Source organism: Marmota monax, unplaced genomic scaffold (assembly GCF_021218885.2).
Source record: "Marmota monax isolate L192 unplaced genomic scaffold, Marmota_monax_Labrador192_F-V1.1 WCK01_AAM20220418_F8-fsc00170, whole genome shotgun sequence".
NCBI classification, from domain to species: domain Eukaryota; kingdom Metazoa; phylum Chordata; class Mammalia; order Rodentia; family Sciuridae; genus Marmota; species Marmota monax.
Window position 1 is genome coordinate 1,658,583 of NW_026692395.1, and position 14,304 is coordinate 1,672,886.

Sequence of the window (14,304 nt, forward strand, 5' to 3'; positions counted from 1 at the left end):
TCCCGGGAGAGTCGCCCTGCGCGACAGCTCCGCCCACCTGGCTTTGATCAATCCGGACGCGGCACCTGCTGTATCCCAGCCAATCGGAGCCAACCCTTATTTGCATACCACCCTCAATGTTTCAAGTGCCCCCTTATGCAAATACAAGCCTGGTTCTTCCGTGGAGGCGGGGCTTGCATGCAAATGATGGGGGCGCACACGAAGAGGAAACCGGTTCTGGGAATCCCTTTGCAGCAACCGCGTTTGTTTTGGTTGTTGCGCGAGGTTGTTGTTGGTGGGGGGGTGTGTATGTGTGTACACTTATAACTGCGCAGCCTCCTTTCCCAGGAAGCTGCTTTGCCGCCGCCGCAGCGTCGAGATTAGCGCAGAGATAACGCCAGTCTTTTAAGAATCCGAGCCTGGGGCTAACTAGGATCCTGTCTAGAAGGGTGCTTCTCACCCAGGACCATTCTTCCAGGCGACCATTGGCCCTGGCCTCAAAACTGAAATCAGGCCCCTAGAATAACCTGTCCAGTTTCCAGAGAGGGATAACACTTGACTACTGTTATGGACCGCACACCCCTCAAAGGCCAGAGTTCAGGTGCCCAGACTACAAGGTTTTTGCAGCCTAGAACCTAATCAGACCTGAAACAGCCCTGGACCCAGTCCGGAAGCCTGCAATCTAGAACAGCAGGGGGTGATTATTGGGGGGATTGTGCTTCCCAGTGAGAGAGAGGGAGGGGCTAAAAGACCCGGAAAAATGCTGGTGTAGAGAAGCAGTTAGACAGCTTTTGGCACAAATTTGTGAAAATGGTTAGAGAAGGCCTCACACGCCCCGGGAAGACAGACATGCACTCCAAAGACACAAAGAATCATCATGAGACATCAACACATTCATGTAAATTTGTCATAGGCACACATACAGACACATGTCAATAAATGATGTCCAGAAATGAGTTACCAAAAGAGGCACTCCAGGAGACCTCCAATGCTATGTAACGACACAAATGTCCTGCCAGACACTGACAAAATTTGTCATATATTGGTACCTGGCATCATCAGATACCAAAGACTTGTACAGTCCCAGAAATAAGGGACTCAGAGTCTGTCACAAGAAGATACACACATGCTCTAGACACACACATATTGTTCAAAGGGAGGCATGTGATCTGAGAGCCATATAAGCAGTGTCACAAAAGTGGACATAGACTTGGTCACAGACACATGGCATCAGACACACAGCCTTGTCACTGAAACAAATTGTCCAGAAATAGCTACCTAGAATCTGTCACAGGAATAAAAACGGACATCCACCCCAGACAGAAAGCACAGATGCACTGTCACAGACCCACACAGACATGCACTCGTCTCTGATACAGACACAAACTGTCAAGAGTCCTACACAGTCACCATCTGACACACCTGGAAACAAGCCCTCATCACAACACACGACTGGAAATACTGAGATACGTGTGAAGACTTGGGACTCACCACAGTCACACAGACAACACTCAAAAAGCAAACACATCAGGGCTGGGATGTAGTTCAGTGGTAAATCGCTTGCTTCACATTTGCAAAACCTTAAGCTTGATCCCCAGTTCAAAAAAAAAAGCAAATGCATGTGCGCTCCCTTGTTGATCCAACAATACTAGGTTCTAGGGGTCCACTATAAGCCTACCAGGCTTTGATGGGGATGTGTATCTTAATAAACACATACAAGTCAAGCATCACAGTGCCTGCCCAGGAAGTTTATTTCTAGTACAGCTATTGGGGATATTTGTAGAGAGAAGTGAGAATGTGAATGGGGGTCATTCAGGGCACCTCAGAAGGTGACCCTTTGTCTTTAAAGACAAGTTGATACCTGCAGGCAGAAGTCAAGGAAACTGGACAGAGTGGCAAGAAGTAGACAGAGGTCAAATGGTGCTGGAACTTCCACAATGGGATAATTAATATGCACTAACATTGGTGCTCTCAGAATGTGCCAGGAACTGTGTGCAGTAGTGAATCATGTTGACCATACACATTCTCTGTTGATGCTCACAATCAGCATGAGGTAGTAGATGCTAGTAGCCCTTATGGAGCAGATGGGACAGGTGAAACTCTAGAGAGCCCAAAGCGATACAGCTAGAAAACTGAGGTAGGTTTCCAATCAACCCTCTTAACATACTCATGCTTGACCATTGTATTCCAGACACCCCACACAGCCACTCAGCCAGCTATGCCCTCACCTGCAGGGCCAGACACAAACAGGGACCCCATTATTCAGGCACAGCAGAAAAGATGCCGTTTTGAGAAAACCTGGGGGACTGGGGGCCAGTCAGCCTTTTCCACCTTGGCTTTACCTCTAGTAGGGGCAGGGACAGAGGTGTCAAGAAGATTGCAGAATAAGAACAAAAATGGATTTAGCTCATTTATCTCCCAACTTCTAAAACCCAGTGGGAAAGGCTCCTCTGGTCACTTCTACCCAAACTCATGTTGTTAATGAAGTGTCAGTTGTGCATTTCCAAAGAATTTCCTCATCAGATTATTACAAGAAAGAGCAAACATTGATGGTGAGAGATGGGGGCAGGGTAGTTGGAATTCGGACAGGAAATTCAATCCCTGGTCTTTAGCTCACAGTCCCCTGCTCCCATCCCCCCAAACCCCCAGGAAATAAGGCAAGCAGGGACTCCATCAGCAGACAAAGAAGGAGTTTTTTTCTTATGGTAACAAGCCCAGGAGGAGGCTTGTTTTTAAGATAGGGTCTCCCTAAATTGGCCAGACTGGCCTCAAGGGATCGTCCTGCTTTAGCTTCCTGGATAGTTGGGACTAAGGGCCCATGCCTGGCCAGAAGGAAATTTAATAAGAAAATCAAATGTGAACCCTGGGCTCTCACACTGACCCTACTGGAGAGCATGGGGACCTCAGAGGCCAACTCAAGCCCTGTGCCATAGCCACTTTTCCTCAGAGGCCCCCCCACCCCCTGCCCCACACATAACAGAGCCGCTCAGGGAAACTGACATTTGGTTTTATTGTGCCAAAGACATTACAGATGGCAGATCTTGTCAACACCTGCAGGGCACGGGTGCCCCATCTGCTGAGGCTGCTCCCACTCCCTACACTCAAATCCTGGGTGGTGGCCACAGATGCCCCCCACCCCAAGATTCCAAAGAGACAAGTGGTGGTGGTGGTGGAAGCAAAAGGAATGCAGCAAGGTCAGGGTCTCATTGTCCAAAGCCAGTCTGCCGTCTGCCACCTGCCACCCCCCACCCCCACCCCCAGCCCTGGCTCACTCTAGATTCTCTGTTGACCTCCATGGAGCTGGAGACCAGAAGACAGTGATAACCCACATCTTTGTGCCCCCTCCATGCCCCATGGCCAGCCTGCCTGCCCCAAAACCAGAGAGATGCATCCTCACAGAGCCAATGCTGTTGTCTATATATCATTTTTGATTGGTTGATTTTATAAGATAAAAGTACATTTTAACAAAAAATTCGACATGGAAGGCTCAGACATTCTTGGGGTACTGGGAATTTTCCCACTTCTTCCTCCCACCTCCCTGGCATCACTGTTGGGGGAAGGGTAACAAGTTTATCTGATCTCAGAAGGAAAGAAGGGTGGGCAGACAGGAGAATTCTCTTGAGTGTGTCTCTCTTCTGGGGTTGCCTGGCTGCCAGGTCTGTTCTCTGTGTGCCTCTCGCCTACCTTCGGCACCCTTGCCCAAGTCCCCTTTGGAATGCAGGGATGGTGCTGTGCAGGGGGCAACAGGGCACTTCAGCTGGTGGAGACAGGTGGTGGTGGCAGCAATGAGAAGGAGCGCAGGGATGGGCCAGCCAGAGGGAAGTAAGGAGTAGGGAAGAGGGGAGAGAGGAAAGAACAGAAGGAGGCAAGAGGGAAGAAAGCCAAAGAGGTGGGGTGGCACCAGAGGGCAGGAGTGGGGGATTGGGAGATGGTATCCAGTCCCTGGTTCTCCATCAACTCTTGTCTGGGGGTGGGTCTCTGTGCACTTTGTTTTTCTTCATACTGTCTAGGTATTCCTGTTGGGACACTGCCAGCACCGATGCTAGGATCTCATCGTCATCCCAGTCATTCAGACCTGCTGGGCAAGAGGAAAAGGAAAAGGATGATGGGGCACCCCAGCCTGCCTTCCCTCACCCTTTATTGATTCTTGGCTCTGAGAAATCCCATTCAGGCCCCTGTCACTCCCAGGCCTTGGCTATGATACAGAAGGCTTCCCTAAGCCTGTGAAACTCTGCTAGATCCCTTCTAAGGAAACCCTCCTGGGCCTGAAAATCTCCCCTACTGTCTTATTTTTTTTTTTTGTACCAGAGATTGAACTCAGGGGCACTCAACCACTGAGCTACATTCCCAGCCCTTTTTATTTTGAAAAAGGGTTGCTTAGGGCCTCACCAAGTTGCTAAGGCTAGCTTTGAACTAGCAATCCTCCTGCCTCAACCTCCCAAGCCCCTGGGATTATAGGTCGGAGCCACCATGCCCAGCTTCTGACTTCTTTTCTTGGATGAGCCAGAGGTTCCAGAAACCCTTTCTTAGGGACTTGCTGCTGTTTCCATTCTCTCCCCAACTTCCAGCTGGCCCCTGTTCCCAGAGGAGGCTTACCAAAGGCAGAAGGGGACATCTGCTGAATGAGGGCCCGGCACTCCAAAGCAGGGTAGAGGGACACAAGGGGGGAGGTGGCCCGGTCAGCCCCTGCCGAGAACTGACTGCTTGTACCTGGGGCAGATGGACAGTCTGAGGTAGGGCCCAAGACCCAGACAAGGCTTCCTGAGCCTAGCATGCATCCTGTAAGCAAGTCACTGACCTGGTGCACAGGGTGAAGGAGGTTTGGCAAGAGCTAAGACAGTGCCTGGGGAAGGGGGCTTGATGCCCAGCTCAGCATGCAGCTCAGGGTGCTCTGGCGATGAGGCTGAACTCCGCTGCCGTGGGGACCGACTGGTCCATTCCTCTAGGCCACTGGAGGCCGCCGCTGTAGCCGAACTGCATGTGGCACTGGCCTTCCGGGGCTGCAGTGGAGAGGGAAAAAACAGTGAGGACCAACACTTTCCAAGTCCATTCTGTGCCCCAGCATCAAGTACTCACTCTCTTCCCCAGATCTTGACTATGATACAGCTTCAGTGTGTGGCACCATCATTCCCCCCATAGTGGACCACAGGGCACCTTACAGGACACAGCTAAAATCCTTAACCCCACTCTCACACACCCTTCCAGACAACAGGAAATTCTATTCACTCTCTTTCAAAACAGAACCTGAATCTAATCCCTTCTGACCACTTCCACTGCCAGCATTTTCTTTTTTTAAAGAGAGGAGAGAGAGAGACAATTTTTTAATATTTATTTTTTAGTTTTCGGTGGACACAACATCTTTATCTTATTTTTATGTGGTGCTGAGGATCGAACCCAGCGCCCGGCGCATGCCAGGCGAGCAGGTTACCGCTTGAGCCACATCCCCAGCCCATCCACTGCCAGCATTTTCACCCATCACCTGGACTTCTACAGTAGCTTCCTCCTTACTGGTACCCTGTTTCCCGCTCTCCAGATTCCAGTTCTGTACTCAGCAGTCAGGGGGATCCTGTTATGTCCTAACTTGGATCTGTTCACAACCCTCCCATTGTTCCTGCCTCACAGAATACATAAGCCCCTAACCAACTTGGCCCCACCACCTCCAACTTTATCCTTTCACTACATTCCATTCAGCTGGTCTGGCCCGCCTTCTTGGCTGTCTGAATCACAACAGGTGTGCTAGCCCACTCCCTTTTCCTGATTGTGTGCTCAGCTGAGTAGCTCACCTTCTGCAAGCTCTTGCTCAAATTTCACCAGCTCTCAGCCCTTCCTGACCACAGTGTTTTAATACTGTGAACTCCCACCTATCCCCACTCAAACCTACTCATCCCCTTTACCCTAGCTCTACATTTTTCATCAACTAATTTATGTTTATTTATTTAACTCTCAGCTAATTTATTCATTAAAATTATTTTGTTTCACTACAAAAATGTGAGCATCAGGGATTGGGCATTGTGGCTCAGTGGTAGAGTGCTTGCCTAGTGTGTGTGAGGCACTGGGTTCAATCCTCAGCACTACATAAAATAAAAAAAAATAAAGGTATTATGGGGCCAGGGTTGTGGCTTAGTGGTAGAGCACTTGCTAAGCATGTGTGAGGGCACTGGGTTCAATCCCAGCACCACATACTTACATACTTACATAAAATAAAGGTATTTGTCCATCTACAACTAAAAAAATATTTTAAAAAATGAAGGCATGGGCTGCGGTTGTGGCTCAGTGGTAACACGCTTGCCTAGCACGCATGAGGCACTGGGTTCAATTCTCAGCATCACATACAAATAAATAAAATAAAGGTCCACCAACAACTAAAAAATAAATAAGAATACAAAATTAAAAAATAAATAAAAATTCATAAGTAAAGGTATTATGTCCATCTACAACTAAAAAAAAATTTTTTTTTTAAATGTAAGCCTCACACCAACAGAGATCTTGGCCTGCTGGGTTCACCAACATATCCTCATTCACTGACAATAAAACCTCCTGGCACAGGCCTGCAATAAATGTTTGTTGAACAAATTATTCAGGTCTTGTCAACATCTACCATAACTCTGAACTCCTTGTGATTCCTCAGATGCCTGTCTGCCCTGCCTTTTCCCTGCCCTAACAATTCAACCTTCCTCTGAAGAGGTGACCAGATCCCCTACCTCCACTGGTGTCACAGCAAGGATCATAGGCCTCACTAATGGGGTCTTCCTTAACACACAGAATCACTTGAAAGCATAGCAGGCAAGATCTAATTTTGCATTCCTCAGCACAGAGTCTGGCACACAAAGGCATTCAATAAAACTTGTCTCTCCGCAGTTATTCATTGCTCCTTCATGTTATCGGGAGCAATGGCTGCTTTCCCTCACTCCTTAAGAGCTTGTTCTGCACAAGTGTTGAGAGTTAAGGCACAATGCCAAAACTAGGGTCCAAGACAAGTTACAGACAAACCTGGGAGTTGCTCTTCCTCCCAGATGTCAAAACTGCTTAATTTTTTTCCTGCTTATCTGGGGGCAAAGCATGTGAAGTAATGGGTTGGTAGCCAGGCCAATGACATGACCCACCTGACTGGGGCCGCGAACCTGGCGGGCCTGTTTCTCCTGATCCCTTAGCCACTGCAGGTAAGATTCCCGAGCCACCTGTTCCTCTATGGCCTCATTTGTTGCCTCCCAGTCTGTGGCCCGTTTCTTGTCTTCCAACATTTGCTGTTCAATCCATGATTCTTCTGATGTTTTTATGGCATTCTTCATCAGGGACTGCTCTGCAAACTGCAAGGGGAAAGAAGTAAGGATATGGGGTGATACGCTGAACCTGGCCAAGAACCAGAACAGGTTTAGGGAGGTAGGCCCACAGGCCCCGAAAACAGGAGAGAGGAAGGGAGGTACTCCCACAAAGCACTCCTCAGCAGACTGCTTGCTTATCAGAGACTGGGAGAAAGCAGACTTGTTTTGAGACCTGTTATGCCAAACTCCTATGCTCAAAAGTTTTGGCCCCACAGTGAGATATCTCAATTGAGGCACTAATAAGTCTGGGGCTGTAGGTGCCCTTGAGCCTAAGCCTTAACTTAAAGAAGTCCCATCCAATAAGGGCCCTTTTTCACAAAGCAAGTCCTTCCTCATATAGGCCTAGATGGGTCAAAGAGATAAAATGACCTGAAAAATGAGCTGTGAAGACACAGGGTGGAGGGAGTAGTCAAGCATGTAAGGGGCTGGGGAAGCCTTGTGGCTGTGTTAGAGAGGTGGGGACAGAACTGACATGGGGTGGACACTATGAATGATAGGGTAATGTATGAAGCGTGCTACATGTCAAGCTAAGAGAGATGATAGCATCATAAAAATTGAAATAATAGGGGCTGGGATTGTGGCTCAGTGGTAGAGTGCTCATCTTGCATGTGTGAGGCACTGGGTTCGAGCCTCAGCACCACATAAAAATAAAATAAAGATATTGTGTCCAGTGTCCATCTACAACTAAAAACTTTATTTTAAATTGAATATAAAATAACAGAGTATATTCCAGGAGCAATTTAAATATTGCTTCATGAAACTTCAGTTAACATTTGTTGTTTTTAGTTTTAGGTGGTCACAATATCTTTATTTTATTTTTATGTGGTGCTGAGAATCGAACCCAGTGCCTCATGCATGCTAGGCGAGTATACTACCACTTGAGCCACATCCCCAGCCCAAGTTAACATTTTTTAAAATATTTTTTTTAGTTGTCAATCAACCTTTATTTATTTATTTATATGCAGTGCTGAGAATCGAACCCAGTGCCTCACACATGCTAGGCAAGCACTCTACCATTGAGCCACAACCTCAGCCCCTAGTTAACATTATTTTAATGCATGTATACTTACCACACACAAAGGCTGGGGTTGTAGCTCAGTGGAAGAGAGCTTGCCTAGCATGTGTGAGGCACTGGGTTTGATTCTCAGCATCACATACAAATAAATAAAGGTTCATCAACAACAATGCTGCTACACACCTACCAGAATGGCTAAATTCCAAAATATAAGATAAATTTCTAGGAATAACGTGAAACAACAGGAATTTTCATTCATTATTGTGGAGATGCAAAACTGTGCAGCCATTTTGGAAGATAGTTTTGGCAGTTTCTTGCAAATCAAAACATGCTCTTATAGTCTAGCAATCTCGCTCCAAGATATTTATTTACACAACTGATCTAAAAACTTATGTCCACACAAAAACCTTTGTACAGCATTTTACAGCAGCTTATTCATAATCATCAAAAGCTGGAAACAACCAAGACTGTCTTTCAATAGATGATTAAAACAAACTGTCATGCCTCCATAAATGGAATAGTAAGTGATAAGAAAGAACCGACCTAACAAATAATGAAAAAACATAGAGGAATCTTAATGCTTGCTGATAACTGAAAGAAGTTTTAAATTTTTTTTTGTTGTAGATGGACACAATATCTTTATTTATTTGTTTTTATGTGATGCTGAGGATCAAATCCAGTGCCTCACAAGTGCTAGGAAAGCGTTCCACCACTGTGCTACAACCCTAGCCCCAAAGAAGCAGTTTGAAAAGGCTACATATGGGGGCTGGGGTTGTGGCTCAGTGATACAGCACTCGCCTAGCATATATGAGCCAGTGGGTTCAATTCTCAGCATAACGTATAAATTAATCAATCAATCAATTAATTAAAGGTTCACTGTCAACCAAAAAAATATTAAAAAAGAAAAGAAAAGCTGGTCTGGGGTTGTGGCTTAGCGGTAGAGCGCTTGCCTAGCACCCTAATTCTTAGAGAAAAAAAAGGCTACATATGTATGATTCCAGTTACATGACATTCTGAAATGGGCAATACCGGCCAATAAACAGATCAATGGTTGCAGGAAGGGGAGGAAGGGAGAAGCAAACATAAGGAGCATAGGAAATTTTAAGAGTGATGAAACTACTCTAAATGATCTTGTAATGCATGTATACATGAAGTTGTTAAGCATTTGTCAAAACCCCTCGAAATTTACAAAACAAAGGCTAAAGCTTAATGTATTCGGATTTAAAAAAAACAATCAATTAGGAGGTGGGGAAATTCTACCAAGGAATGCAGAATGTGACAAAAGAATTCACAAATGAATTACAAATGTATGCAAGGACCTGGGGAAGAGGTTGGAGGCCCAAATCACTTTGGAAATGAATGGAATCTGTAAAACCAAAGACAAAAGGAACTGTGCATATCATTGTGCTCTATTCAAGTAGCAGATTAGCGAATGGTTGAAGAGTGAAGCCAGCCTTTCTCACCAGTGGAGTAAGAATTTACTGATGAACAATGGTAGAAGGCTAAAATAATGCACAAGGCAAACATATAAGTGGGAGATATCAATAAAAACTCAAGTTTAGGGCTGGAGTTGTAGCTCATTGGTAGTGTGAGGCACTGGGTTTGATCCTCAGCACCACATAAAAATAAATTTTTAAAAAGTATTGTGTCCATATGACAATTTTTTTTTAAAACCCTCATGTTTAAGATTACTGTCCATTCAGATGGTTACATACAGAAACACTTATAGATTATATGTGTATATACATATACAGATTAGTATACACACACATATATTTCCAGGGCTTCTTGGAAAAATGGCTGTTTCTAGGACTAGGACAGGAAATATAAAAGATGAACCTGGAACACCTCATAGCACCAAAAAGTAAGGAAGTGTTTTGTAAAAAAAACTTTGCAATAGGGGTGGGGGTGGGGTTTATGTGTGGCTCTGTGGTAGAGCTCTTGCTTGGAAGACCTTGGTTCCACCCCCAGCACCACACACAAAAAAAAATATGGAACAATTTGAGCAACAAGATAATTAAAATCAAGTTGTATTATAACCCTTAAGTGCATACTTATATAAACGGGTTATTGAATAAATTTATAAATGGGAATAAGAGATCTCTCAATCAAAAGAATTCCAAATAGCCCCAAGGAAGATAGAAGGTAGTCCTCATTCCTTAAATGTGACTTCCTTCCACACAATACAGTATGAAAATGGTGGGAAAGAGCAACTTTATAGTGTAGGAACCTGACAAACACTACTTCTGTCAGGTGATCAAGGACAACATCCATAGCCATAGTCAGTATATGTCCTTGATATAATGTAACAAGAATGACACTTTACCTCTGTGAGCTTCCTCCCCAAAGACACAACCCCAGTCTAATCATAATATCATCAGAGGGGCTGGGATTGTGACTCAGTGGTAGAGCACTTGCCTAGCACGTGTGAGGCGCTGGGTTTGATCCTCATCACCACATAAAAATAAATAAATGTTATTATGTCCAACTACAACTAAAAAGATTCTTTTTTTTTTTAAAGAGAGAGAGAGAGAGAGAGAGAGAGAGTTTTTCAATATTTATTTTTTAGTTTTCGGCGGACACAACATCTTTGTTTGTATGTGGTGCTGAGGATCGAACCCGGGCCGCACACATGCCAGGCGAGCACGCTACCGCTTGAGCCACATCCTCAGCCCTAAAAAAATTCTTTAAAAAGCCCCACATCATCAGAGAAATTCCATAAGTGAAGCTTCCTACAATACACTGGACCTGTACTCCTTAAAACTGTCAAGGTCATCAAAACAAGGAAAGTGTGAGAAACTGTCACAGACAAAGGAACTGAAGGAGACATAGTGACTTCAGTTAATAATACTGTATTGGTTCACACATTGTAACAAATGTGCCAGAGATGTTCATAATAGTAAAACTGTAGGGGGTGGGGTTAAATGTCCTCTTCAATTGTTCTGTAAATTTAAACTGTTCCAAACAATTAAAATACTTTAAAAAACACTTTGCAGTATTTGGGACTAAACTCAGGACCTCCTCTTGCTTGCTAGGCAAGTGTTCTACCTCTGCACTACATCCTCAGGCCAAAACATTCAAATTTTGTATTGGTGGTGCTGGGGATTGAACCCAGAGTCTTGTGCAAGCTAGGCAAGCATGCTACCAACTGAGCTATATATCCCCAGCCCCAAAACATTTAAATTTTTAAAGAAAGAAAGAAAATGAGCAGTGAAACCAGGGGAAATCATAGATGAATTTTAAATGCATAGTGTGAAGTGCAAAAGACAACCTGAAAAAGCTACATACTGGGCTGGGGTTGTAGCTCAGTGGTAGAGTGCTTGCCTAGCATGCATGAGGCACTGGGTTCGATCCTCAGCACCACATAAAAATAAAAAATAAAGATATTGTGTCCACCTAAAACTAAGTATTTTTTTAAAACAGTTACATATCTACTGCATGATTCCAATTTTATGACATTAAATAAAAGGAAAAACTTACAGGGTTGATAAACAGATCAAAAACAAGGAAATTCTGAGAAACTGTCATAGCCACAAGGAACTAAAGGGATATGACAACTAAATAAGTAAGGTGGTATGATAGATAGGACCCTAGAAGAGAAAAAAGGTCATCAGGGGAAAACCAAAGTAATCTGAATTGTCTGGTCTTTAACAACACATCAATATGGGTCATTAATTATGACAAATGTACTATAACATGATAATGACAGTGGGGCATATGGAAACTCTCTGTAATATCCTCCAATGATTATGTAAACCTAAGACTTTTCTAAAATTGTTTATTTAAAATTAAACAAAAATAAAAAAATCCCCTGTGATTGGAGGGTTTGTTCGTGTTAAGGTATTTCCTAAAATGAGGCAGAAGCACTTTGTTTGTAGGAAGTGAAACCTGAATAAAAGACCTCAAAATCCTCAGTTGATGACTATTGATGAGAGAGAGGGAGAGAATATGAATGAACATGAGCATCAGCATGTACTAAAAAAAATATAAAGCTACCTTCTGACACCTACTAGGTCCCAGGCCCAGTGGGAAGTGCTTTCTGTGTATCAGTCAGGCTTCTGCCCAGAGTGCTTATACAATCTGCCCTAGGAGCCACAGTTAGTAAGTGGTGGGCCAGGGCAACATTCCAAGTTTCTGTGACCCCTGCTATCTGTAACTTCTGAGTCAAGGAGAAAAATCCATGGGGACATCAAACATGTCCTGGCTTACTGTTCCCAAACAGGATTCTACATCCTAAAATGCCAGCCATCAACAGGCATACAAGATGGGTAAGACAGCTCATGGACAGGCAAATAAAGACCACAAATGAACCCTGAGAGATATCTACTGTAATTCTCTAATTTCATACAGAGGTGAGACCTCACAGGAGAATGACAGAGAAGACAGGACATTTTTGTGGGCTAGGGGCAGAACCAAGACTCCATATCCACAGCCATACTGGGCACAGGGAACAACTTACCCCTGGTTTGAATGATGGCAGACCCAGCCCCACACCAATGGTGGCCTTGTTAGGATTCACTACTGAATTATAGTGGATGTTCCGATGGTAGCTGACACGGATGGGTTCATCCTCATTTTGGTGTATCCCATGGAATGTGTTGATAGGTTCTGCAGAGAAAGACAAAGAGGGAGCATCCACAGGGGGCCAGGTATGGCAGGTTCAGATGAGGCACCATTAGTCCCTCACCTACCCACTACAGAAGTACCTGTGCTGTACTGGTACACCTCCACGGGACGGTTGTACATCTCTGCCATGGCCTGCATCTCAATATGGTTGCCATGGCAGTTATTTTTCCGTTTCCGGTTGATGTAGGTGGTAAAGTCTTCTGTGACGTAGTTGGAGAAGTAGTCGGCATTCTTCATCTGCACAACAGATTGCAAGATGAAGGTCTGCATGCAGAGGAGATCCTATTGCCCTGCCTCTACCCCAAGGCCTGCCCACGGTCTCACCAGATAGTCCATGCAGTGCTTTCGTACAACTTCATGCATGTCCTGGTCTCCATATACCTGGTCAGCTAGGGGGGACAAAAGAAAAGCTGGGATCAGATCTGCCACTGGTTAAGAGTTCCAAGTCAAAGAACATCTTTGGGGGAGGGCAGGCTGGAGGATGAGGAAAACTCCCTTTCCTACCCCAAGGCCTGTAGAGTTCTTGCCCTTGGCTGGAATGGGATCATGAGGGATACAACCACAGGTCTCTCAGGCGGATGATTGTTTTAAGGCATGCCTGACTGCTGAAACAAATCAACAACAATCTAAGTCTAACCATTGGCCTCAGGCACCATCCATTCCACACTCCCACCTATATGAGGACACTGAGGCTCAGGGTCAGTCTGTAACTTGCTCTAGGTCACAAAGGGTCAGTCCATGACACTCAACTCAGGAATTCAGTTTTTCCCACTCCTAGGAGTGAGCATGGCCACTATAGGTTAAAAACAAAGTATAGCTGGGCGGTTCAGCTTAGAGATAGAGTATGCTAAGCATAATGCTCCAGGTTCACCACCCAGCACCTCAAAAAAAAAAAAAGGTAATGAAAAAGGAAATAGCTCTGGCCCATCTCTTTCAGATACTAGTGAGCTAACTGGAAAGACAAAGTCAAGTGACCTAGGTGTTCTGAGATTCTGTATGTCTCACCTGTAAAATGTAAACAAGATGGATGATGACCTGGCAGGCCTCTCATGGGGATTAAATGAGACAATAGGTATAAAGTGACTAGCAATGGGTTTGGGACAGAGAAGTGGCTCAGTGAATCAGGGACTCCTCATGGTGAGGCGTAAATGTGGGATACTGCAAAGGTGACTGGACTTAGTAAAATCCTTGCAGGAACACACAGTCTATTAAGAAATTTAAGACACACACATGCACCTAAATTCAGACTAATTCAGGAGAAGCAGCCTGTGGCCCAAATGATCCAGGTGCCACAGGACTTGGTCCAACTAAGGGGAGAAGAAACCAGGTTCCTTCTCCCCTATTGATGATCTTCATACATGC

At 44.9% G+C, this 14,304-nt stretch overlaps 1 protein-coding gene across 4 annotated transcripts in view; it reads right to left on the reverse strand.

The window, feature by feature from the left end:
• Positions 1 to 2,970: 2,970 nt before the first annotated feature.
• The window catches only part of Otud5 (OTU deubiquitinase 5), a 30,005-nt gene continuing 18,671 nt past the window's right edge, over positions 2,971 to 14,304 (reverse strand). For 2 of the 4 annotated variants that reach the window (XM_046442507.2, XM_046442505.2), the window contains exons 3-9: positions 13,267 to 13,331; positions 13,023 to 13,179; positions 12,776 to 12,924; positions 7,083 to 7,286; positions 4,778 to 4,979; positions 4,576 to 4,689; positions 2,971 to 4,057 (exon numbers count right to left, since the gene is read on the reverse strand). In XM_046442507.2, coding sequence (XP_046298463.1) covers positions 3,933 to 4,057; positions 4,576 to 4,689; positions 4,778 to 4,979; positions 7,083 to 7,286; positions 12,776 to 12,924; positions 13,023 to 13,179; positions 13,267 to 13,331 — 1,016 coding nt within the window. In that variant the 3' untranslated portion in view covers positions 2,971 to 3,932. The remainder of the gene's footprint in view (positions 4,058 to 4,575; positions 4,690 to 4,777; positions 4,980 to 7,082; positions 7,287 to 12,775; positions 12,925 to 13,022; positions 13,180 to 13,266; positions 13,332 to 14,304) is intronic. The other 2 variants (XM_046442506.2, XM_058578692.1) reach the window with 2 other exon arrangements.